This window comes from Xenopus tropicalis, chromosome 6 (genome assembly GCF_000004195.4).
Source record: "Xenopus tropicalis strain Nigerian chromosome 6, UCB_Xtro_10.0, whole genome shotgun sequence".
NCBI classification, from domain to species: Eukaryota; Metazoa; Chordata; class Amphibia; order Anura; family Pipidae; genus Xenopus; species Xenopus tropicalis.
In genome coordinates, this window is record NC_030682.2 from 136,708,509 (window position 1) to 136,736,243 (window position 27,735).

General features: G+C 41.7%; 1 protein-coding gene across 1 annotated transcript in view; it reads right to left on the reverse strand.

Annotated features, from left to right (window-relative positions):
* Positions 1-27,735, reverse strand: part of eif3h (eukaryotic translation initiation factor 3 subunit H) — a 98,086-nt gene that overhangs the window by 22,569 nt on the left and 47,782 nt on the right. The window contains 1 exon segment of the mRNA NM_204028.1: positions 1,645-1,812. Coding sequence (NP_989359.1) covers positions 1,645-1,812 — 168 coding nt within the window.

Below are 27,735 nucleotides of genomic sequence, written 5' to 3' on the forward strand. Positions count from 1 at the left end.
AAGCACCAATTATAATGTGCAGCATTTTAAACTTTCTGGGAAAAGACTTTCCACTGGCAATTAAGGGAATTGCCGGTGGAAAGGCTAACGCATCGCAGCTTCGTTTTTCCGAAGTCCGTTTTCAAAGTTGTTGCTCTTGCAAGCAACTTCGCCCAACTTCGGAAAAGCAAAGCCACTGGAAAGGCTTTTCTGGGAGTTTAGTCGCCCGCAGTAGCAGAGCAGGCCATTACCCTTAAGCTGGCCATAAACGTACCAATAAAATTGTACAAAATCTAGTTTTCTACAATTTTCGGATTGTGTGTGGTTTCTGAATTATTATCCTGATCATTTTCGTACCATGGCGATCGGTCGTTTGGTCGATCGGACAGGTTAATGAAAAATTGTATTGTGTTTTGTCAAATATCCTTTGTGGACCTACAATGGAAGTCACTTTCATTCAACTGGTGTCTGCCATATTTCATATTCAAAACATCCTCTTATTTGTATTTGAAGTGCTTTATCCTATAATTTCAGTCTGAATGTTAGTTTCAGATCGTTGCATTAAAACATACGACGATATTCGAACGTTCGTTGGAAGACGACTAAAATCTTAACATGTATGGCCAGCTTTAAGCTTTAGTTCTCCTTTAATTGCACAGTCAACTAAATCTCAGTTGTGTTGAACCACGCACTTTCTAGCTGCAGAAAAGTGTGGCCACATTATTGGTCTATCTAGGCACCATCACCTTTCGTGGAACTGATCACTCACTCAACAAGTGCCAAAATGGGACAGAAAATGTCAAATCAATAGCGGAAATTCACCGGGCAGTGATGTCACGTTCCCACCCAATATAAAAGCATATTTTAACAAGTTGTTCTGTGCTGTAATCCAATTGTTAACATGTTGAAATGATTTGGGGGCAGCTCGTAAGATTGATTGTGTTCATTAGTATTTCTTCTGACAGATACGGGGGACGTTACATTCACTTCTCAGCTGGAAACTATATGCAGGGACTGCCAGATATGGCCAAACTGAGCTTTTGGGGAAGGGGGGGGGTGTGCGGGTGTGGCCATAAAGCTGTTAAATTACCTATGGTTCTGATACAGCACAGAACATCTGGTCTGGAGAGCTTGAGGAAACACCATTAAACCAGTAGAAATGGGGAGGGGGGGAGAAAAAGTCTGCGCTTGGAAAACAGAGCGGTGTTTGTGCGCCCCTGACAGAGGTATTAGGGAGAGTGAAAAAAAAAATAAAATAAAAAACTTGGCAAATTGTTCTGATTGGTCAGTCACGTAGTACAGAGCCAGACATTCTAGTAATCGAGGTTTGTTAGACATCTGGTCTCGTTCCACCAGCCTTCACCGAGGGAGCGGAGAGGCAGGAATAAAAATGAAGCGGCTACTCTCCAGCATTCCACAGCGTACACATCAGGGCTCTGATAGCAAGAAAAATAAACAGAGAGAAGGAAACTCTGTCTAGACTTAGCTGCTGCTCGGCCTGCTGCAGACATAGGCTTGGTATTTACTTTAAAGGGACTGCCAGGCTACCTCAATAGACATTATACCCCCGCCCCCCGAGGCGCTCTGGCACACAGTAAATATAGTAAAAATCATGAAAAACAGAAGTATCAGTATAAATATATATAAGGGAACGGGTTCAGTTACCGTAAATGAGCACCACGGACTCCTCAATGGCGTGCTGATAACTGAACTGGGAGTCCAGAAGAGCGCGGCTCACAAACGTGCCATAGAAGGTGGACTGGTACCAACCCACATGGAGATGGTCGATGTTGACGTGACGCAGGCTGCGCATCATTTCCATTTGGTACTGAACTGGAAAAGATAAGAGGGATCCATTAAAAAATATACCCCAGAATATCTATTAAAATATTTTAAAAAAAATCAAAATCAAAACACACAACACATTTATATTGCTGTTCCATACAATCAAAATATATATTTCTAATATGTGCCATAGAGTAACCCCAGTACAAACCAAGGCTGCATATACAGGACCTATTATCCAGAATGCTTGGGACCTTGGGCTTTCTGTTTAACGGATCTTTCTGTAATTTGAATCTCTGTGGCTTAAGTCTACTAAAAAATCATTTTATCATTAATTAAACCCAATAGGCTTGTTTTGTCTTTAATAAGAATTATATCTTAGTTTGGATCAAGTACAGGTACTGTTTTATTATTACAGAGAAAGGGGAAACATTTCTAAAAATTATTATTAGAATTATTTGCTTATAATGGAGTCTATGGGAGATGGCCTTTCTGTAATTGGGAGCTTTCTGGATAATGGGTTTCCAGATAGCACCTAGCATATACAGTATAGGATTGGTTATCAGCCAATGAACGGACAAAGATGTGACTAAACGTGGCCCATACAGGGGCATAATTCAGCTGCCGATTCCAATCCAACAGACGGATTCATCTGCCTGTGTATGAGCACCCCAGACGGGCCTACCCAACCGATATCTGGTCTAATATTGGGCAGATCTCGATCACACAGGTTAGATTTTCCAGTCGGATCAAGGACTGCATCAGTTTGTTGATGCGGTCCTCGGTCCGACGGCCCATATACCCCGTTTTAATTTGATCGTTTGGCCCCAATGCCAAATGATTGAATTAGCCCAATATTGCCATGTCAGTGTATGGCCACCAACATTACTTCCTGAAACAGACAGGGCTGCATTATTTTCTGTCACGTGATCATAAACTCACACTGCAAACACAGCAAAATGGTGTTTCAGGTTAAAAAGATATTTTGACTAATTATATTTTGACCAATTATATGTCAATTTGATAAGATTCTTTGGCAGGTCACTTATTTTGATATTAATTACCTGTTACTTCATTTTCATTCACAGCACAGTTCTCCCTTAATGGCTGACGGGGTAGCGGCCAATAACACATAACCCTTTGGCTGCCAAAGAAAACAGGAGTATATTGCTTCACAGGGGCCTCTGGCACTTAACAGGGTGCATGATTAGTTTCTTGTTGCAGAGGAAATTACCTTTCCTATCCATCATTCATTTGTGGCACGCGGCAGTATCGGATCCTCGATTGGGAATAGGCTTGTAATGAAAGCACGGAGTACTGCCCAGGGCAGCTAGTGAATATCAGAGTGGGGCCTATTACTTTCCCAGGTTACAGAACAGAAATGGGAGGAAAAAAATAAATATTTCACTACTTCTCATCTTTGTACCTATCCGGCAACCTGTGGCACTTTGGCTATGAGGGGGATGCCAAAGGTATGTGCTCTGTGCAATAAGGTATCTTATGGCAAAGGGGGGAAATAAACTTTATTTCTTAGTTGCATATTTTCAATTTATTTTCCCTTTACATAAAGTATAAAGCAAATGCTATGTATATTATATCCAAAGAACATTCAGGCACCAGATACTTGCTTTCGGTATCTACGTATTTGGGTGATAATGGTTAGCCCTCGTTTATATGGCACCAACACATTCTGCTACTGCAGATATATCTGTATAATGTCTAGGACAGTGATCCCCAACCAGTGGCTCAGTGGCAACATGTTGCTCCCCAACCCCTTGGATGTTGCTCTCAGAGGCCTCAAACCAGGTAATTTTTAAATTCCTGGTAAGGAGGCAAGTTTTGGAGCCATAAAAACCAATTATAATGTCAAACAGAGCCTCCTGTAGGCCACCAGTTCACATAGGGGCTATCAAATATCCAATTAAAGCTCTTCATGTCACCCCCAGGAATGTTTTTCATGCTTGTGTTGCTCCCCAACACTTTTTCCATTTAAATGTGGCTCACGGTTATAAAAGGTTGGGGATCACTGGTCTAGGAGATGCCATACTGTTGCTGCTTACCCAGTACAAATGCCGCTCCGATGCACAAAATCATACAACCCGTAAAATAAAATTCTGACCGAAGCTATGAACGTACGATTACAAATAGTAACAGGAAACAAAGTGGAACTATAAATATGGCAGTCGCGCACTTTGTACACGAAGTATATCACTGTTATAGAAACTTTAGGAAAAGTCTTGCCCTGCGGAGTTTATAGTTAAATGAGACACGGCAGGGTGAAAAAAAACAAAAGTTTAGTTGCCCTTTTGGGAAGGGTAAACAGGTCCAAGGCAGCATGTGAATGGGCCGCTTTGTGCCATAGGAACAGATCACAGCAGCAAAGCAGGAAAGCGGAGCCAGTGGAAGGGAACGGAAAATGAAAAGCCTCGCTGCCTGATTGAGACGTGCGTATAGCAATTATTGCTACGCCAGCCACTCCAAAAAAAAAAAAGGTTTCCATCTGATGGCAGGACAGCGAGCCTTTTGTCTGGCAGGACTCGCAGCCGCAATCAAACGGGCATCTGCTTTTGTTTATCTCTAATCTTCCCACACGTTTCAGATTTGAAATGGCTGCAGGCAGTGAGCGCGGTATCTCAGAGATCCGTATCATCAAGATGTCCATTTGAGTAAGTGAAACATAATTTGTTCCAAGTATGTGCTGAGTCCAAGAAAACGGGGGATATATAAAACACTGCTGCGCGCTTGGGCCAACCAAAAGATAAACCTGAGATGCTGAGGGAATTTCATTTTCTTTTTTTGAGAGAGAGATATTTGCATTTGGTTTCATCCATCTTTAATGGGACAATATACACTTGTATAAATACGCGCAGATCCGGACTGGGCCAGTACATGCAAATCAGAAATGATATACGGAGAAATAAGCAGAATCCCAAATGCTCTATTCATTCCATTTATAAACGCACGCAAGGGGAGAGAATATTATGGATAGATGTGTCCATAGATCATGTTGCTGCACTGTAATAATAAAGTATTATACTAATAAAGGCTGAACCAGGAATAAAAATGTGCGTTCTGGGACTTCAACACCACTTTGCACAAGGACCACAGTATAAAGTTTCTATATGTTGCATCAAGTAAACTGAAATTTTGCTGGGCCTATGGTCTTGTGATATCCATATCCATACTGCCAAGGAAGCCTCTAATGCAGTGATCCCCAACCAGTGGCTCTGGGGCAACATGTTGCTCATCAACCCCTTTGATGTTGCTCCAAGTGGTCTCATAGTAGGTGCCCATTTTGCACATTCTGACTTGAAGGCAAGCTTTGCAGTCATAAAGACCATATATACTGCGAAACAGATCTTTTTGTAGTCTGCCATTCCACATTGGGCTACCAAATAACCAATAACAGCCGTTATTGGTTACCACTTCAATACCTTCAAATGTTGCTCTCCAACTTTTTTTTTTTTTTTTTAATATATACTTGAGGGTGAAGACACACTTAGCTACTAGTAGCAGTTACTTGTCATGGCTACAAAAACTGCCCATGCTGATCATTTACTGATAATTGTCTCCACGTGTGTTTTAGCAAAGGCAATTCTCAGTATTGTCCATTGCAGGGGTTTTTTTTTCTAGCATTTAGTAGCCATATTATTATTGTAATAATAATAAAATAATACCTGTATATCCAAACTAAGATATAATTACCCCTTATTGGGGGCAGAACAGTCCTTTTGGGTTTGATTAATGGTTGATCATTTATTGGACTTAAGGTATGGAGATCCAAATTACAGAAAGACCCCTTATTTGAAATACCCTTGGTCACAAGCATTCTGGATGATGGGCCCTATTACCTGTAGCTGCTACTCAGTAGCTCTATATGTCTTCACTCAATGTTGCTTACAGGTAAGAAATTTGGGGGCCTCTGCTATAATGTGACATTCATTAGATAAACAGTGAAGAGATGGAAACTGCTTTTCTGCTATGAAAGTCTCCACTGTGACATCCATAGGTATGCAGTAGAGAGGTGGAAATTTCTCATTAGCTGTGCCAGGGAACAGCTATTGACTATATAGGAAAGAGTTGAGAGCAATCCCTTTATCTGTACAAGTTTAGGCAGCAGTCAGTAAGATGAATGGAAACTGCAAGTATTATGGTGTTCCTTAAAGGGACAGTAATACAGGAAATTGAAAATTTCCAATATATTTACATGTAAGCTTTGCTTGCACTTACAAAAATGACTTTTGCCGAGTGTCTGGAGCAGTTCAAGAGTATGTATTATCTGATACTACAGGCAGATATGAGATAGTAGAACACACCAGTTGTTAAAATAATGGGTGGGAATGGATTCTAATAAAAATTTGATAAACACTTCAAATGTTCAGGATAGAAGAATTCAAATGAAATGTACCAACAGTAAAGCTCCCATATACATGACACTAAATCCTACTTCTTGGATAACAATACCTAAAAAGGGATGCTATGAACAACTACATAGTTAGAATACCTTCATGGAACACTAACACATTTTATGACTAGTTAGCCTGAGACACCAATCCCCACTCCCGTCTATTAGTGCATTGGTACAATAGAAAACTCCCCTTGGTTTTTCCATTCACACAATTTCCAGCTCAGCAAGCAGCAAAATGCCAGGCCCTGCCCCTACAGGTCGGGTGATTATGGATGAGTGCATCGGCAGGGTCCAAAGCCCAAAGCCCAGTGTTTTGTAGTCAGCTTGCCAAGCTAGAAATCATGTGGCCCATCATGTAACCATGAGCCACTGCCCTTAAAGGGGGTATAAGATACACTACATTTCTTGAATTCTCTACTGCAGTTGTTTCCCAGTTGCAGGGGTTCAGCCTGAAGGCCAACTAATGTGAGATTTGGACATAAGGCCTATTCATGTTCTCTGGGCTCTGTTTAGAGTCAGCCATCAGTTAATGAGTATAGAGTGTAAGATCTTTGGCACATCTTCCTTTACATGTGCACACTGCCACCGAGTTGGGGGGGGTGGAGGGAAAATGGCTGCCAACACATCTTAGAGTAAACCAATGGAAACACAAAAAACTATTATTTCTGCTCTAGAAATGAAACACAAGCATTATGATCAACAATTCATGTTCCCATCACATATACTATACATTTGTAGAATTCCATCCCTTAATGAGATATCTGAATACGGTGCCGCTTTCACGAAACCCATTTTCTACTTGTAACAATGGAACCTAAAGAGAAGGAACAAGGCCAGATAAAGGTAGCCTTGGGAGTGCAACATGTGGGAGGATAGTGCTCCATTGTGAAATGCAACAATACTGCATGTTATTGAGGGCTAACTATGTATCAGTTGTACAATCTGCATCAGAATGATCTCTCCTATATGCGCTTTACATCTATAAGTTATAGCAAGCAGAGTGCCAATTACCCAACCAGTCCAAAGAAGTCTGGGTTACATTAGCTGGGATTTCCTATAGGCAATTCCAGATGTCCTATATTTTCCTACCATGTATATAAATAGGGTACATCTCCCACACCCCAGCATGTGTACTGCATATATCCCCTCTGTCCGCTAGCACCATCGCATTTTCCTAAAACAAACGGCACCTTTCACCCGGCGGACATTTTCCCTCTGACATCAGTTACATTTAAATCTGCAAACAGCACAAGTTTGCTGCAACGTTCATCAGGCATGCAGGCTTACCCAGGCAGAACTTACTTTGATAAAAAGTCCTTCTTGAAATGAACACTTCGATTGTTAAGCTAAGCCAGTGATCCCCAACCAGTGGCTTGTGAGCAATGTGTTGCTTACCAACGCTCTCAATGTTGCTCCCAGTGGCCTCAAAGCAAGGGCTTATTTTTGAATTTCTGGGTAGGGGGCAAGTTTTGGTTGCATAAAAACCCAGTGTAATGCCAAACAGAGCCTTCTGTAGGCTTCCAGTCAACATAGGGGCTATCAAATAGCCAATTACAGCTCTCACTGGCACCTCCAGAAACTTTTATCATGCTTGTGTTGCTCTCCAAAATTTTTTCCATTTGAATGTGGCTCATGGGTATAAAAGGTTGGGGACCCCTGAGCTAAGGAGGAGAAAAAAAATGTGTTTCTCCAGCAGAGTGCATAGCTAGAGCAGAGTGGGCTAGTGTGTTGTATCTATCAGTTGAGGAACTCTTGCAATGGAAATTATACTGGTTTTCAGATCTGGTGGGACATGGTTTTCTTTATATCCTTGCAGCTGTCTGTGTTGCTATGAAGACATCAAGAAGACCTACTACTTTTAGGAACTGGGGACGGGCTGAGGAACCATTGCGAGAAAGAAGGAGAAGAGGCATATGTATACATGGCCAGATCCGTCATAGTCCCTCACCCACCCAACACCGGGCACTTTAACGTAAGCTCCACACAAGTCACTGTTCTCCGCAAAGTGTATTCCACGGGCAAACACATTGAGGAGGAAGGTTTCCCAGGAACGGAGATGTGTTTTCCTTCTTTTCCTTGCTGCTGTGCTAGAGGAGATACCAAGAGACCTCTACGAGAGTGAAACAATCCCACGCAAAGTTATCAGCAGCGAGGTTAATCCATTTTTAATGATAAGCAGCACATCTGCTCTAGGCTTTCTGATGAACATGTTCAAAGATGACAAGGGGAGACTTAAGATTCCACTCACAACTTAATAACAGTGAGAAATGGGCAAGAAAATAAAAAAAGGGAAAACAACATAGGGAGAAAAAACAACATTTGATCATTGCACACAGCCACAGGAATACAAACACACACTGCTTAAACAGAGACCTTCCAGACTGTGATGAACTACAAAGCCCTTGGCTGTCAGCAGGTGAGGGGAGTTGTAATACAATTTGTGGAGCCACACAGGTTGTCTATCACAGTCATTAAAACAACTCCCAGCATCCTCGGGAAGTAGGACAGCCGCAAGCTTCCTACCTCTGAAGTTTAGAAAAGGGAGTGTCTATCCGTCTGCTTACAAGCTATTGGCAAATTAAAGGACAACTAAATCCCTTTGTTAATATACTATGAATAGCTTACTTTTGCCAAGAGGCTGCTGTGAAAGCTCTTATGTAAAGCAGCATATAATTATTCCTATAGTGTTTGCTAATCCATCTCTCCCGGTCACTGAAATCATCATTCCATGCTGATCACCATGCCTTGCTAGGTAAAGGCTCAGCAAGGCAAAGGCGAATGTATTTATGCTATAGGGCTACACTAGACTTCAGAGGATATGTATTGCCTTTGGTGATGATGACAAAGAAGAGATTCAAGTGGGGGAAAAAAGGCAAATAAAAATGAGTAACAACTGCTGTCATCAAATACCACCACTGACATTGTAAATGTCTCTCAACTACCCCTTAGCAAACAGAATGTATAACGGATAGATGTATTCTGCCGAATGTCTTACATCAAATATCTTGTTCTTTGGCAGCGCTGATCCTTTAAGGGAGAGGGAACACCAAGGGGAAATTTGCCGGCACAAGAAAAAGGCATTGTATTGAATGAATATTGATTTCTTGTGTGGAAAATAATCCATCTAGGGTGGAAAAAGTAAATTCCTCCTAACTGGCGACAACAGGTGACACTGAGAAAGGGTATCTGGCATGTTTGGCTGTCAACATATTCGAACAGCTCTCATTCATGATACAGAACATGCGCACTGAAAGTCTCCACCCAGGTTGGCTATCAGTAAATGAGCTTCATCAGTGTATGTGGCCAAACATGCGCCCAACAACCCTGCTGCATAGCTCTGTAATGGGCTCCAAGGTACATTGGAATAGGACCTCATTAAAAAATTTGCGTGGTGGGATTAAACATAGGCTTCTGAGCAGAGGACCTAATGGGTTTAAACAAATTAACTTCTCCTTTAAAGTATAAAGTAAGAATAATGGCTCTAGAGCATATAAAGATCTGCATTCAGAAGGGAAAGACCTGCAGCAGATTATTATACATGGGTGAATGACCCATTTCCCTTGCAATTAATTAAAATTCTTACAGGAAAACTCCAAGAACAAGTATTTTCCAAGTACAAAAAGAAATGTTAAAAAAGGTGAGTTAGGAGCAGAGGTACATCAGTAATACTTGCCCTTTATATATTGGAGCACTTTGGCACATGTATGGAACCCATTATCCAGAGCGCTCGGGACCTGGGGTTTTCCAGATAAGGGATCTTTCCGTAATTTGGATCTCCTACCTAAAGTCTGCTAAAAACATTATATAAACAGTAATTAAACCCAGTAGGATTGTTTTGCCTCCAATTAGGATTAATTATATCTTAGTTGGGATCAAGTACAGGTACTGTTTTATTATTACAGAGAAAAGGGAATAATTTAACCATTAAATAAACCCAATAGGGCTGTTCTGCCCCCAATAAGGGGTAATTATATCTTAGTTGGGATCAAGTACAGGTACTGTTTTATTATTACAGAGAAAAAGGAAATAATTTTTAAAAATGTAAATTATTTGATCAACATGGAGTCTATGGGAGATGGCCTTTCTGTAATTTGGAACTTTCTGGATAATGGGGTTCCGGATAAGGGGACCGATACCTGTACAAAGGTACCAAAAGACAGACATCGGTTTTGGACCCTTGAACAAGAGCATATGTTGATATATAATGAAATGAACGCTGAATGCAATAATAATAATAATGTATATGTTGGAATGGCATGCTCATTTTATGCAAGTATTTCTCTATTTTATGTAATTTTTAAAGTGTACCAAATATGTGGCATACAAAAATTCTTAAATTTCATATCCCATGTTCAGAGGTCTGGCAAATCAGCCCAAAATGTCTAAAATCTAGTACCCCACCTACTGTGCATTAGAAGAGTTCCATAGTGTGGGAATGACTGTAGATGGCCAAGATTCTGGCAACCCTGTGATGATGCATTAGCCGGCACACGAGGTTCCAGTTTCCCAGATGCGGTTACACTTTCCCTTTATTGTCAGTGAGTGCTCGTTCTCATGGCTCCCTAAGGTCAGGCTCTTCCATACAGGCAATAGGATGATGCTATCTTTCCCTCTCACTGTGCTTTTCCAGGCACAGGCGCTTTGCAGTTGATTAAGTGGTAACAAACAAAGAGCAGTGCCTGTAATTTGCTAAGCTTTGCCTTATGGGCTTTGGTGGATAGAATGTCACGCCGTCAAAATGCTTCTAAAGAGACAAAGGACATGCTCTGCTTCAGGGATGAAGAAGTGGTTTGAAGGCCAAGCCTTGGTCTTCAGAGTAATTAGTTGGAGACAAGTCCTCTAGCGAAACGGTACAGGATCCAAAAGGCGTGCGGTACAGATGTTTTTGAGTATGGATAAAGTAATTCACATTACACACAGATTTCCTCCTTTTAAATGCCAGGTTTAATATATATATATATTTTTGCCAGGGGGTCCCTGAATAAGACTAAGTGCCCTCTGTCTATATGTGGAACTTTGCGGCTTTGTTATCCAATAACAGCTACCAGGCGGTGCCCCAAACTTCTATTCCTAACTGCACTAGACTGATCCAAAACAACTGTTTCTTGGATGCTATGGGGTTTTTGAAAATGGTCTATGAATAAAGCTGGCAACAAATGCAAATGGCACTCAGAGCTGCAAAAAAGGGGACAAGCCTTTAAAAAACTTTATTGCGGAGGTGCAATGTTTCGGGGCAAAGTGACCCCTTTATCAAGCTTGATAAAGGGGTCACTTTGCCCCGAAACGTTGCACCTCCGCACTAAAGTTTTTTAAGGGCTTGTCCCCTTTTTTGCAGCTCTAAATGCCATTTCCATTTGTTGCTAGTTTGGTTTTGGGAGGGTGCCGATCCCTCCAGCAGTGTACACCGGGCGTTTAATTATTTTGGAGAGCTAAAGGGTGTGCGGAAAAGGTCTATTTTGCTATGAATAAAGCTGGCCATACATGTGGCATGGAATCAGCATGCTTATTGGGCTGAGTATGGAGTCTTCCCATTAGCCTGTGTGACCTATATCTGGTTGGAAACCAACTCCAGATGGTTCTGCACTGGCCTTCATTATGTTCCCATCATATGGCCCCAGCACATGGACCAGGGCAAAGATCCAGTAATTTGACAACTTTTTAAATCTGTTATGTCACTGTCTCAGAGCTATACATTGCATCATAGACTGGTACCACTGCAGTCAATTGGCTCCCATGCAAATGAAAGATAACTGATTATACCTCTGCTGAAGATCATTTCATAGATGGATGAAGGCAAGCCATGGAAATGCCTGTGGTCCCAGAACCACAAGAAAGCAACCCATTAGATGGAAGCCACAATACCACTACAGACTAACTGCGTGATTAAATATTCATTAATGATAAGGATAAAAACACGGATATGAAGATGGGTTTTATTAAATGTATTTGTATTTCTATGTGGTCTATTTTCTCAAGCACACTGTAAATAATGAGAGCTGCCATAGACTTTCAGCAAGAAGGCAGCCATTATAATCGCAGTTATGGCGGATGTAAAAAAATAAAAACAGACTTCCATGGGGCCAGGGGGTTCCTTAACACGTGAGGCTTAAGTTATTACAAGCATTCACCTCAGTGGTCTTTAGGCAGGGACACCCTCATTTACTGCTTTATGCCCCCAACAGAGGCTAGGCCCAAGGTACTGGGTAGACCTACAAGTGTCAGTTCTAATCTGCTGTTCAGTTCTGTAGTCTCTATTGTACTGTACTTCTCTGCACACCTTTCCTTTGGCTACCACCCTGCTAACACCAAGGCGTAACAGCAGATCAACACACCCAGACACCCCACAAATACATTTAAGGATAGAGGAGCTTGGATAAAACTAATCTTCCTGAATCCAGTATTTGCAGCATCTGGATAGAAAACTTCAGTAATAATGGCTCTGCAACCAGAGCTCAACGCATCTGCGAAAATCTCATGTAAAGTAAAGAGCCCCCATAGGAAAAATTCACAGGCACAGCAGTTGGAAGACTGATTTACTGTACATATTAGGAAACAGATTGAACTACAAAAGTTATGGGCGACAAACTCAAACAAGGATCTAAGACTCCCTGATTGAATGCAGTTTAGCAGTAAGGGTGGAGATTTGGTCAGTTAGAACTCAGAAATGCAGTACGAGATATTTTGTGCCACTTGGCCAGTTATCCGCTACTTCACATTTGTAGGCCAGAGTCCAACTCAAAGAGTAAAAGCATAGAGAAAATGTTGCCCAGACTTAAGCTGGCCACGAAACTCGTTTTGTACGATATTCGGTGCGTGTATGGCAGCTCAAAAGAGACAACCGATTTTGCAGAAGGCTGCGGATATCGGTCGACTCACAGATCGGCCAGGTTAAAAGATTTTGATTGGGTGCAAAAGATACGTTAAGGGCTGAATCGCCAGGTGGAAGTTCTATTGTTTCTACCTCCATATCTGACAGTTCAGCCCTGCACATCAGTGGAGGGTGGGAATTGCTACGTGTGTGGCCACCTTTAGCGGCACAAAAATCTGACCTGGGTGTCCATCACCAATTATTTAGCGCTCATTTGTTCTAGTCATTCCACGGCTTGTATACCCATCAAAAAGGTTTGCGGTCCAGTCTCTTATACCCCTGTACACTGGATACTGCTTAAAAGATAATCTTTATTAGCTGTATTAAAACCATTGCCAGTTTAATGGATCTAGTAAAGATTATATTTTAGGCAACATCCAGTCTCCAGGATAGCGAGAGCCCAAAACATGGTTTCTGGATTATTAGAACACACTTAAAATCTCTTGATGGACAGGCCTTTAGTTGGACAGCTCTGATGTAGACAAAGGTTTTGTATGTGTGACCACATACCGGCCCATCAGATTTGCTCGATTTTCTACACAACTGGGTGAAACTAAGGAAAAATGCCACTTTCTTCGTAAAATCTGCAAATCTAAAACTTTTGCTTGTACACTTACAGAGTGTGTGCCAAAGAACAGAGATGCCCTCTAAAGACGAGCGCTTTTGGCTGCGAGACAAAAATGCTTTTATTTGTTCACAAAAGCATTGGTTTGTACTTTAGCTATCCCTTCCACGCAGAATAGGTTAAAAAAAGTCACTGGTAGTCAGCAGCAAGCATACACTGTGGGCCCCACTAGCAGCAAAGGGGTTAATGGAAGTCGTGATCCACATTGGTAGTTTAGCACCTGCAGTGCTGCCCATCACATCATACAATCACATCATCCCCCCGTGTGAATTTTAGGTCATACTTTCTGCCTTCCCAGACAGTGGAAAAGCGAAACACAGCTGTACGGGGATGACAGAGGAAGGAACCCTTCCCCTCAAGAAAGAATAACTGCCATATGTATGCAGTCAACCCAGACAAGAAAGAAAACACAGGCAGGAATGATTTCTAGTTGCTTAGCAAGCCAAGGCAGAGCTGACAATGAATAATGACATGTCGACATTTTGTAAGGAATCTGTGGAAAGCGCGCTTGTTAACCTGCCACGAGACGTAGATGTTTAAGATAATATCCACCAGAAAAATAAACAGCGCTACTAGGAAAATATAAATATGCCGCCACACCAACAATACCATTTGTTTATTTCTTTCCCTGCTCGTGCACGTGGGCCATTCCCCTACAGCCAGGGATAATGTAGAGAACAAAGCATTTAATCATAAAAAGTTAAAATATAACCCTTTCCACTGGCTTTGTAACGCTATTGACTGTAATTATTATCTGTTGAGATCAGTAGTAACCATCTCCCTACCATGCCATAAGTTTCCTGCTGATAGATATTACCAACTTTATTTTCTTCTCTTCGTTTGGGTGGAATAGCAAGAAGGGAAGAAGAGCTACAAGTTTCACTTACTCATCTGCTTAAGCACCATGTAAATGATTAAAATGATGCATTTATCAAAACCACGGAGGCTTTTATTTTGTGGTGGGCAACCAAGAGCTCTCCAGATTTCAAAATGCAATTTTTCATACCCATCAAAGAGCTTTTGATGGGTATGTAGCTCAGAATCTACAGCAGTGATCCCTAACCAGTGGCTAGTGAGCAACATGTTGCTCCCGAGTCCCTTGGATGTTGCTCTCAAAGCAGGTAGGTATTATGGAATTCCTGGATTGGAGGCAAGTTTTGGCTGCATAAAAATCGGGTGTACTGCCAAACAGAGCCTCATGTAGGCTACCAGTCAACATAGGAGCTGTCAAATCGCCAATCAGAGCCCCCTATTTGTAAGCCCAGGAACCTTTTTCATGCTTGGGGATCCCTGATCTAGAGGCATGTAGGTTGCTGGTGGCTGTATACAGGCTTTAAAGGCAGTGGATACTTAAAGGGATTCTGTCATGGGAAAATCAGTCTTTTACAAAATGCATCAGCTGATAGCGTTACTCCTGCAAAATCCTGCGTTGAAGTTTTTCAAAAAAGGCAGATTTTTTATATTAAATTTTAAAATTTGATATGGTGCTAGACATATGCTTAGTTTCCCATGCACCCTTAGTCATGTGACTTGTGCTGTGATAAACGTCAGTCTCTCTGCGAGTAATGTCAACCCCCCGCCCCCAACAGTCTATTAACAGAACAACAAGAAGGTAACAAGATAACAGTTCCAACACCTGTATTGTTAAAAATACTCCTATGCAGATATGAGAATAGCATCTAACAGTAAAAACATCCAAGTCAGACCATGACTCCTCCAGTTACACTGTGAAGAAAAAACAATAGTTCATCTGAAGCAGTTCCATTGTGAATTCCTCTTTCTGAAAGGTCAGGCACAATGCACTGAGATGGCTGCCTACATACTAATATTACAGCTAGAAAAGCACATTTATTGGCTTTAAGAACAACATTTTAAATGGTAGAATGAATTATTAGCTATGTGCATGTATAATTTAGTAAAAACACACCATACAAATCATGACAGTATCCCTTTAAGGGACAAATTAATTTGGAGACTCAGCTTAGTTACCCAAAACTTGGTGTAAAGCCATTAATGCAGCTCATTTTAACTGCTATATTCAGTTGTAGGAAAATACTTCATCGAAGGGTACCAAGGTGACCCACCCTAAACAGAACGGAGAATCATTTTTGGGTCCCGACCTATAGGTTCAGAATCCCTACATTAAGAGTAGACTGTATATAAATAAGGGTGTCTGCAGTTTTCCCTGTTAGGCAAGTCCTTCTTTGGCTAGCTCTTCAAGAAGGGAATTGCCCCTGTTCTGTGTGCCCGCTTATACATCCCAATTGCCACAGTCAGGTTCACCCTGGAGCAGAACAGAAAAGACAAAACAAGATATTCTTTGTAAAGACGTCTAACTACAAGACTTTTGGATGAATTGATTTTCTATAGCGCTTGATTTTTCCCAACAGTAGATAATCCGCAACCTACTTGTTCTTCTAACTCTTGCTTATGAAAAGGTAAAACTATTACAAGAATAAATGCACGAGGAAAATATGTATTTTTCTCTATTATGCTGAGGGCACATTGTGCGAATGCATTTGCACATCACCCACACAATGGGAATACAAACCTACAAAACCGATCTATGTAGATGAATTAAGTAAAGGCTGCAGAGATATGAACATATAAACTTATTTGGGTTTCATGTACATAATGAAATATTAAAGTCTCATTATGGCTAATGGGAGCAATTAAATGCCCCTGTGTACTCAATCACCTGAATGACTTTAGCTATTAAAAGGCTGCAGAAATCTTGCCCCACCTAATGACTAGTTGCACAGAGTACCCAACCACTTAGGGCCTTCTGGGATGTCCGGAATGGCCCCCATTTAAAGTGTCTTAATGTAATTGCAGCTGGGACTGTAATCACTAGCCAGCATTGGTACAACTGGCTTAATTCTATATGAGGCCAATGCTCTTCTAAACCAACTAATGCTCTTCATGCAGTCGTTTTAAAACTGTGGGACTTATCCATCTGTAGGTGGGTCAAAAGCAATGGATGGAAGAGGTGCCACTGTGAAGCCTACTTAGGGTGAGATTTGGGAAGAATGTCTTATTACTCCTGGGATACTTGCCTGAGGGCCAATTATGGTGAGCTTTGGTATTGAACACTTGCCAAATATTATTGGCTGAATGGCTGATGCACCAATGTTTTCAAATGCAGAGTGGCCATGAAGGACCTGAAGGAACTGCCTTAGCAATAAGTTTAAAAAAAAAACCCAGGGCAAGTGAGACTATTCTTGGTTCCAGAGCTGGGACCTCAGATCATCATGCTGGAACTGAGAATGGCCCCCAGCTAGCTTGGTATCCCCTCTACCCCACTGTGGTGCTTTAGAATGTGAACCAGCTCAGTCTTATACAGATCCCTTTTCCCACTGTGACATTATGTTTTAGAAGAACTTTTGGCTCTTAGGTGGATCAGGGGCAAAATGGCAAAAAACCAGAGGGAATTATTCCAATGGCTTTTTTGGCCTGTATGTAACATAGTTATGCCCTAAATGACATTATTGCAAAAGAGCCAATTCATTTGATTCGGAAAAACAACTGAAATATGTATTCATGCAGCTCTGGAAATATAAACTGAAGCAGAAGAGAGACTTAAATATAGCAAAACATCTGGTAGAACATGAAGAAAGCTCCAGGCTCACATTTGCTACTGGAGTAGCATTCCTGTGTTCTCGCTCTCAGACAGGGCTGAATTTCAGGGGAGATAGGTGCTGTCCCTCTCGTCTGTAATTACACAGCAAATAACAAATCTTCAGCCTTTCCTCCTATGGCAATGCCCAGCTGTGAGACAACTAGGACTATGTCAGTACTAGGCCTTCAGAACAGGCATACAGGACTCACAGATGAATGCAGCTGCCCTATACATACACACAGCCCCATAGGTGCACAATGGAGGCTGAGCCACACACTGCAGCCCCTGTGGATAGCCCCTGTGTAGGTGGCAGTGGTGTTGAGGTTGCCAATGGCAGGAGTGGTCTGCCCTTCATTTCTGATTCTCCAGTGGACCCCTGGGTATTCCAGTCTGATACTGCACACCCCACAAACACCCATTGCCCAGTACCCATCAATGTATGCAAACCAGCAACGCAACCATGCTCATACCCCACTTAGACCACACCTTCACCCACTTTATTCAGCACCAATATCTACTAAGTAATATCAACTACTCAGGAACTTGGGTAATTTGGACCTTGAGCCTACATAAACCCAATAAGATTGTTTTTCTACCAATATAGGTTAATTATATTATAGCTGGGACCCAGTACAAGGTACTTTTATTATTGCAGAAAAAAAGGAAAACATTTAAAAAAAAAAAAAATGTAAACTATGGGAGTAAAATGGACTCTATGGGAGTAAAATGGACTCTATGGGAGTAAAATGGACTCTATGGGAGTAAAATGGACTCTATGGGAGTAAAATGGACTCTATGGGAGTAAAATGGACTCTATGGGAGTAAAATGGACTCTATGGGAGTAAAATGGACTCTATGGGAGTAAAATGGACTCTATGGGAGATGGCCTTCCCGTAATTTAGAGCTTTCTAATACTGGGTTTCCGAATAATGGATCCCACACCTGTATAACTGAACTGCAACAGCAGCCCTATGATAGAAGGGCAGGCTAGGGCTAATGCTGAGAGCTTTATCTAACCTTTAATTAAAAATACCTAGGGATATTTACAAATTTAAAAAGGAAAGTTATGGTGACTACAGAAGGAATGATGGGTAACTGGAAGCATTTCCAAAGGAAGGTAACTCTGTAAATAAATGTGCAAAGCCTGCCTTACCCAGGTAATACCTTCTGTACATTCAGCTTCAGCCCTGCACATGTGTAGCCATCTTTCGAAGGACCAGTTGTATAATTCAGTATTTTTTTGCCCATGTTCCATCTGAACACTAATGGATTTATGGTCAATGAGATTAGAAGGTCGTTAAGTTTCCAGAAGGAATAAAAAGGAGGAGAAATGCTTATTTCCTCTGGCCCCTGCATTCCTGTACACTATTTGATTGTTCGGGGGCTTTAATAAATTGCATGCCAGTGATGGAACATTTCCCAGGCAGCCGTAATGTACAAATCCTATAATACGGAAGGTCTTTAAAGATGAATATCTATAAAAAAGCAAGCATCAATGGAAGAACCGGGCTGAACATTAATAAGAGCGAGAAGGCAAGGGAAAGATTTTATAGGAAGCCTATAGGCATCGATTCCATGCACGTGCACATTACTTATTCAATATCTTCCCTGAAAAGGATTTAAAAGCAATTAACTTGTGAGATGCCAGAAAGACTTAACAGCCCGGAACTCTGGACCATCACCTCCAATAATTGGGTTATGTCCTACTCAGATGGATTTCTGTGCCTAGAAATAAGCCCCCCTCGCAGCACCATACACGTCCAATGCTTCAGATTCCTGAATCTGGCTAAAGCTGGGGAAATATTGGTCTATAGCAAAGAAAGATGATTATTCATACACTGCATGAACTGAAATGGATTAGATGGACTGTAAACTTAAAGGAAAACTATACCCACAGAATGAACACTTAACCAACAGATAATTTTTAATAAGCTACTTAATATGATATAAACTATTACTGAACTGGTATATCAGTAAATATTGCCCTTTTACATCTTTTACCTTGATCCACTATTTTGTGACAGTCTGTGTGCTCCCTCAGAGATCAGCTGACAGGAAATAATGCAGCTCTAAAAGGAAGTAGTGTGGGAGTAAAAGCAAAGCTCTACCCATTCATTGGCTGAGGTGAACTAACATGTATGTGTGCTCTTGGCTTATTTGTGTGCACAGTGAATTGTAGGATCCCAGGGGGCGGCCCTTAGTATTTAAAATGGCAGTTTTGTGTTTAGGATTACCCAATAGCACATACTTAGTCCAATGGTTTTGATTCCCTTTAAAGAAACTAAAGATCAAATAATTTTGGCAGCAACCAGCAACTGCTAAAGGGTCTATTGGTTTCTCTGTATAAAGTCAATATTAATTTTTTGTGGCCCTTGAACAAGTGGCTAAATGGACCCATGGCATGGAAGATGTTGGCCAGCACATAAATGACTGATTATATACTGGCACAATCTAATAAAAAGTGCCGACACTAGGGGGCACGGCAAAACATGTTTGGGGGGGTGTAATTATATCCCAATTACCATGTACCAGGTGCTGACCATTTTAATTAGTGTGATATAAGTGGTAAGGATTGAGGACGAGTCCCTCTCGCTATCCATAGGAAGGCAACTGTTCAGACTTTAGTGATACGCTTATCAATCCAACGCTACTTGAGCCAAACATTAAATCACTAGCATTATCTATCCGTTGCTCAATTTGCTCGTAACTAGGAATTACTGCAGCTGTTTCAAGGACAACACTGCTTTTTAAACAAGCAATTAGATAGTACAAGATTGCTCCAAAATGCCTAGGCGAGACACGCTCAAATTACATATTTAGAGTGTTCAACCTGCCACGGAGAGTGCGGCGAGGCGGCAGTGCAGCAGGAGGTGTGAGCGCATCCTGAAGCCGCACTGACATTTAGCAAGGTCTATACCTGCAATAGATGGATCAGCGGCGGGGTGGCAGAAAGCAAAGCTTCTTGGGGTCAGCACAGGGTAGCTACTAAGAGAAATCTCTTTCAGAAGAACATTTTGCTTTTCTTCAAGACTCCAAAATAGTCTTCAGGGTACATGTCAATAAGTTACGTGTATAGGGATATTTGGCTGGCTGTCGCTGCCAACATTTGGATGACCATATAGTAGAGGGGTGGGCAACCACTAGGTTTGTGGCCGTTGTAGAGGTACAAACACCTTTGCATGGAAATCCTGGAAAAATCAGCAGTGTGCACATTAAAGGAGAGCTAAAGTCTAAAAATTAATCTGGCTATAAATGCTCTACACGTCAGTGGTACCCAACCTTTTTTGCACCATGGCCCAGTTTCAAGCAACTAGTTCATAATATATAATTTAATTATTACATATATAATGTAAATGTCATTATTACATTTTATATTATGCACTTTATTTTTATTGTTATGATATTATTACATTATAAAATATATAACAGCTCACCAGAATACAAAATTAATGGGAGACAAGGTGGCCCGGTTCAGCACAGCCTGCGGCACGGCGGTTGGGGACCCCTGCTCTACACCATGTACAGAACTGACTACCAGAAAAGGGGTATCAGCATCCATATTACAGCAATGACCCAGGGCTTCAGTGTTGCCCACTGAAACACGCCATCTTGGATCTTGTTAGGCCATTTTGTGAGTGACACTTTGAATGCCCAGTATGCTGTGGGCTGAGGTGGAAAAGCTAACCATTAAGAAAAAAAAAATAGTTGTTTTTTTTAAAGCTGGACCCTCTAGATATTGCTGAACTACAACTCCCCCAGGGAACGTGCGGATCGGTGACTGAACTGAAATCTGACAGTTAAAATGCCAGTGACTGTTTCGTTTGGCCCTGAATGTTTCAGTCGATTACAAATTATATCCTATCAACGGCGGATGACTTTTATTCCTGAAATATTCTTGGTACAGCTCTGCATAAAAACTAAATGAAGTGCAATTCAGCTCTGCGCTCCTCAACTGCTGGAAAGTAGCAGATAAAATATCATGAGTTGGCCATTAAACAGATCTGAGCACATTGCGCTTGTGCAATTAACCCAGTCCTGAAGAAGGGACCTCTGTGTTCCGAAAGGCTGCAATGCGTTCCTGTTCTGTTAGTAATGAGGACTAAACACAAAGTTCTAGCTAAGCATGGAGAGATTTTTGTATATAAAATGTTCCTTCCTTTAATGTAACTTGATAATTTAGCTCTGTGTTTTTATAAATTTCTCCTAATTTTCTCCTAATTTCTCAGCTGCCAAGATGCTAAGCTTAGGGGTCGTCGCAAATTATCAAGCAGAAAAATGAGATTTGCCTGTCATGGTAGCTAGTGCTATTAAATTCGAATGCAAATTGCACTGGTTTCAAAATAATCTGTATTTACTAGCCTTATATTGTGACATTTATATTCTGTACATACAGTATATTGTGAGTGGGTCCCTAAGCTCAGGTAAGTGCCAGCAGCCCAGTATGTGCTGGGAATCAGCAGAAAAGATGGGGGCTACTGGGGCATCTCAGGGGGCACAGATCTTCCCTGCTAAAGGGCTGTGGGTGCCTTGGGCTGGTACAGAAGCCCAAAACATAATGTACAACATGTCTGACCTAATTATTTAGTTAAGCATTAGTTCTCCTTTAAGCATGGGTCATGGTTATGGTCCACTAAAACACAAATTTGTAACTTGAAGTTTTGTGCAGACTAAACCCTCACATAAAATTTCACTGAAAAAGCAACAGCCTAGTATACAGCAAACAAGAACATGTTCAAAGCTAGTTCTGTTAGTCCAATGACCCGAGCCACTGTGTTCTCATTTACCCACTGTTTGGGGTAAGTCCGGCATTTGTGATCGCCAGGCAGAGAATGGTCACCATTCTCAGTTTCTTAATCTATACCTATAGGTTAAAGAGGGAATGCACACTTACTAAGTTGCATCTAGCTCTTGCCTTCACTGCAAGTGAACTGTTGGCAACTGTGGCTAACAACGTCCCAAAACCAAATAAATAAATAAATAGACTCTTTTAAATTGTTCCAAACATATAACCATTAACATGAAATGCAGGTGCTTATTAAGCATAAATTAGACATACATTAAGTGCAACGGGTCAAAACGCAGCCAAATTCTCTGCTGACCCGAGTGTTTGAAACCCCAGGTCCGTCGCTCACTTCCCAGCAACCAGCTAAATGAAGCAGTCAAGGAAAATTCAAAATGACGTCACCACTGTAGATTGGCGGTCCAGGTGCTAGAAGCCCCGAACATGTAGCTTGAAAGAGTAAAGCAAAAATACAGCTTCAATCACACACTGGAAACACCATCAGATGTCCGTTAAATCCAGAGTTTATTTATTAGTCTATACACAATACGCCTGACGCGATTCATGCGCCCTTAATCATGCCTAGTTTTAAACCTGCCAAATTGACATATGGCCAATATCTGTGCAGATATGAGTCGGGCAGGCCAGTCGGAGGGATCCATACACTATTTATACAGTTGGCAGCTTTTAACGCCTCTTGTATGGCCACCTCGGTGCAGCAGATATCTACAAACCTATCTTAAGTACATTAATGACTTTCTCCGCACTGAACACTCTCTACAACACTACAAGGCAGCTGTGTCACACTGTAAATCCCAAACAAACGTGTAGGAAATGGAGGGTAGGTTGGCTACGTTTCCCAACCATAATGTCGGGGATCTGGGTAAGCCTGCAGCACTCTGCTAATGAGCCGGTGCGTGGCCCTGTTAGCATGGGATTTATCCCCTAAGCCTGTAACACGTCTGGCAGCTTGAGGAGAACAAGACTCTTAGACGGCAACATGCAAGAACGAGACAATATCATCCCGACCAGAGACAGCAACAAGCAGGAAGAATGAGACAATATCATCCTGATAAATGCCTTTCTGGAGGATTTGGGAAGATTAACATTTTGAATAGTTTCCCAGTTTCTGTATCTTGAGATAGCAACAACGGCTGCTTTAAAAATGAAAAGGGAAAGCGCCGGAGATTTATTCCAAGTGTTGTGAAAAGAAGTCATAAAAGAGCGTGTGGAAATTTCGCATTTGGCCATAAAGCCCGGCGAGTGATATTTACACTCAGTCTTATCCCAACAGATGTTGGGTGACATGCAACAATTCTCGTCGGAGGTGCTACTTTATACCGGAGGGACGCAGCGGAGAACACGCGTATATTTCAAGCTATAACGATGCGTTTGGGCACCTATATTTAAGGCCGGTTTCAGCTCGCCATCACGCATATTGATCATGTCTGAATGTCATTCCTACCTGAGCCACAGAACAAACTATAAAGCAGCCGTAACCCTGTAAACAAACTGTGTTCTAATACGGCTCACTGCGCCCCCGGGGGGTTACAGTCGCAGTTAAAAAGGATGATACTAATCCGCTTTCAGGAGAAGGAACATAATGTCAGAACAAACTAACAGCTGAATGCTCGCTGGAGCCCATGAAAACAGCCAAGCATTCAGTATGCGAATAGTCTATGAAATATAACAACCGCCAATGGTAATTGCACATAAACTATAGGTTACAAACAAACCCATGAAAGGTGGCTGTAAACGGGATTAAAAGTTGGCGTTGGGCCGAGTTGGCAGCTTATCAGCTAGTGTGTGGGGTCCTCAGACGGGCCTACCCAGCAGATATCTGCATTGGATCATCCTCAGATGACTTACATCCCCCATCAATGATCCTGAGGGCTAAACTTTTGGATGAATCTTATACTGACCTCCACAAGGTGTGCATATTGGAGAAAGATCTGCTCATTTGGTGACCTCACCAAACAGTGTATGGGCAAGCTTAAAGGAGGCCATACACAGGCAGATTTCAGCTACCCATTTGGTTTCTACAGACTGATTCTGCAGCTTATCTGCCTGTGTATGGGCACCCCTGATGGGCCTACCTGACCGAAATTGAGCCTAAAATTGCCCAGATTTCAATCTGGCAGATTTGTTTTTCCCGTCCTTGTCCAAGGAGGGGGGCATCAGAGCAAGGACCACATCACTGAAGTGATGCACTCCTCCCCCTGACAGAATTTTTAAACCTGCATGATAGATATCTGGCTAAAAATTGGGTAGAATTCAGTCATATAAGCCTCTCTGAGGGCCCTTTACAGGAGCCTGTCAGCACATTTTATCGGTCCATGTATGGCCATCTTTAATGTTGCACAGGCATTTGTCGACATTCTCTTGGCCATATATCTGTAGTAGTTACTGTCCAGGTCAATTTAAAACCACTCTACTGATATTACATAAAAGTGCTGCTCAACACGCTTCACCCCCTTCCATGACATTTATACAAGACATCACTGACCAGCCCCGTGACAATCATGGCTCTGCTTCACGAGATGACTATACTCCTGTGATGTTTTATACTTCCCAAGATCTAATAGCTCAGTTGGCAACAAGTCGGTTCTAGCCACCTCAACAGTGGGACAGAACATACTTACGAAACCAAAGCTGCAACTAAATGAAGTCTGACAGAATGAGGGTGGCATGGGGCACTGTATGAAGGAAATGTTTGGATTGCAGACTACGCATTACGTCCCTTCTTGAACTCTGAGCCCTTACACATACATAATGCATTTAGCAACATGCAGTAAGCGCTGTAATTTCTGACATGTCAATGTGGATGTTGCCAGGAAAGTGCTGTTAGAGGCCATTGCCATTCCCAATGAGAAATAAACACAGTTTGACCAGAAAATCAACATAACGCAGACGGGCAACCCAATCAATAAGACGCCTTTACAGAAATGATGTTTGAAAAATGGGGTCATGCAACGTTGGCGTGAGAGGTAACGTATATCTAAAGTGACACGATGTGACCGTGCCAAGACGCCGGCTGCGTACGGGGAAGATTGCCTCAGATTCTGTGCGTGTATGACTATACATATATCTGTATATGCAGAGACAGGTTTGCAACCTTTCATCCTAGTGTCATAGTTAATAAACATTGGGTCAATGAGATACTTAGCCTTTCCTACATTGTGTACTTGGTCAGGAAAACAACAAACCAAACAGGTAATATTGTATTGTATTTTGACACGGTGAATGCATTCTGGAGCCCACTCCATCTCCTCGGATAGGAAGAAAGGGGGCAGCAAGTATCACAGGGCACGATGGAGACAATAAAATCCTATATGTGTGCTGCACAACTCCTTCAGTGTAAGTCTCAGTGCTGTGAGATCCATATGTTCCCCATTTTGAAGAAGCAATTCCTGGTATTCTGATCCCCTTACAAATCAGCAGCAATCAAAAAGGATCCCATATTCAATATACCTCTAGCAATTTTAAATGTTAAATAACAAAAACTGTATCTCCAAATTAACAAAACTTAAACAGAAATAAAAAAATAAAAATGCCAAAAAAATAAAGTGTAAAATGTAATTATAAATACACTAAAACTATGAGGAGCCTGGGTGATAAAATGGCAGCTGAGACACGATGACTTCTTGTTCTACTTGGGCAGATTTCATTATCTTTGTTTTCCTAGATAAGGATTATTATATATTGCTAGGAAGCAGGGTTTTATTGCTTAATTTAATTGACCAGAGAGGTCAGTGTCTCTAGAGTAACCCTTCACATAGCAGGTTGCATGAAACATTAAAGGCAACACAAACATACATATTGAGGTTGCTATGTAGCAGTACAGCCAGGGGCGCTGCTGCCATGAGGCACCAAAAAAATTGAAGTCATTCTATGACTATGTGCAACCATGGCATCTAGCTCTTGCCTATTAATCATGGAGCATATACAGATAATACAGAAAATAGTGATGCTTTCCCTCTATCTTCTCTGTGTATGGGTTCTTTATAGAGTATAGACATTGGCCAGTAGTGATGTGCGACCCGCACACCCAACTCGACTCTAACCCCTACCTTCTCCCAACCCAACCCGGCTCTATTTAGAGATCCACTCCTGCCACACCCCATCTCTGATATGGATTGAGCTCGGCTCGAATCCACCCATGACCTGGAAATCCTGTGCGAATGTCAGCCCGTACTGCGGGTCCTTCTTTGACTCCCACGTCACTACTGGCGCTCTCCCGAACATTACAATCGGGAACAAAACTTCATTTGGGAGAAGCATTTAAGTCATCAATTTATGCGCAGTGCACAAAGCTCCAGGCCAAAAATACATTTAATAAAAGGTTTGGCTACTGGAATAATATAGGGAATATGGTAGTTCTTGGCAATAGAGCCTATGGCAATAGCAATACTCACAGTGCTTATATCCTCTAACAGGTGCACAGTAAGCAGAAAAGGCATGTTCCCATTAATCCAATGCATTGGGATAGTACAGCTGTGGGATCTGTTATCCAAAATGCTTGGGACCTTGGCCTACTAAAAATCATTTAAACATTAAATCCAAAAAGGACTGTTTTGCCTCCAATAAGGATTCATTATATCTTAGCTGGGATCATGTGCAAGGAAACAGATGATAAAAATAGGAGTTATTTAATTAAAAAGGGAGTCCATGGGAGACAGGCTTTCTGTAGTTCAGAGCTTTCTGGATACTAGGTTTTATACCTGTAGCCAGATTGGCTTCATTAGCAATGTACATTCCCCATCAGAACCCAAAATTAGAAAAGTAATGTGCATGGTATCCAGCAAATGATCTTGGCACACACGTACCCTGCATTCAGTCCCCATTAATAACACCAAAGGTTGCTATAGGCTGCGGTCAGTTCTAACAATGACCCACTTATAGCCGTGACCCAGTTAGAGCCACAGAAGCGTACAGCAAGTCCCCTGACAGGTAAATGGGCCATGTTTAGAAGCAAGGCTTCCATTTACTTGTATTGCTATGAACATTTAGTGAAACACTAGCACTGGCCAGTGGGTTCCAGATATACTATTATTAGTTACTCAGTTACAGAAAGCCTCTGAGACCCGACTTTGGCCTGAAGCCTCTCTTATCTGGATTTTACAGTGTCAGGGTGCTGCTACCTCCTTTGCATTAAATGTAATTCCAACTAAATACAGTCCAAATCTTTTTGTTCCTTTATGTTCTCTGCGCTCACTCCTGGTCTGAATCTTAAAGGGGTTCTGTCAATTTTTATGGAGTACTTTTTATTTCCAAATTACACTGTTTAAATAGCAAATAATTCACTCAGCATCAGCTTCTATAGCAGTGATCCCCAACCAGTGGCTCAGGGGCAACATGTTGCTCCTCAACCCCTTGGGTGTTGCTCTCAGTGCCCCCAAACCAGGGAGTTATTTTTGAATTCCTGACTTGGGGGCAAGTTTTGGTTGAATAAAAACAAGATTTCCTACCAAATAAAGCTCCTGTAAGCTGATAGTGTGCATAGAGGTACCTAATAGCCAATCACAGCCCTTATTTGGCTCCTCCATGAACTTTTATGGTGCTTGCGTTGCTCTCCAAGTCTTTTTATATTTGACTGTGGCTCATGAGTAAGAAAGGTTGGGGACCCCTGTTCTATAACATACAAATTATTTTCTGCTTCATTTGTGAGGAC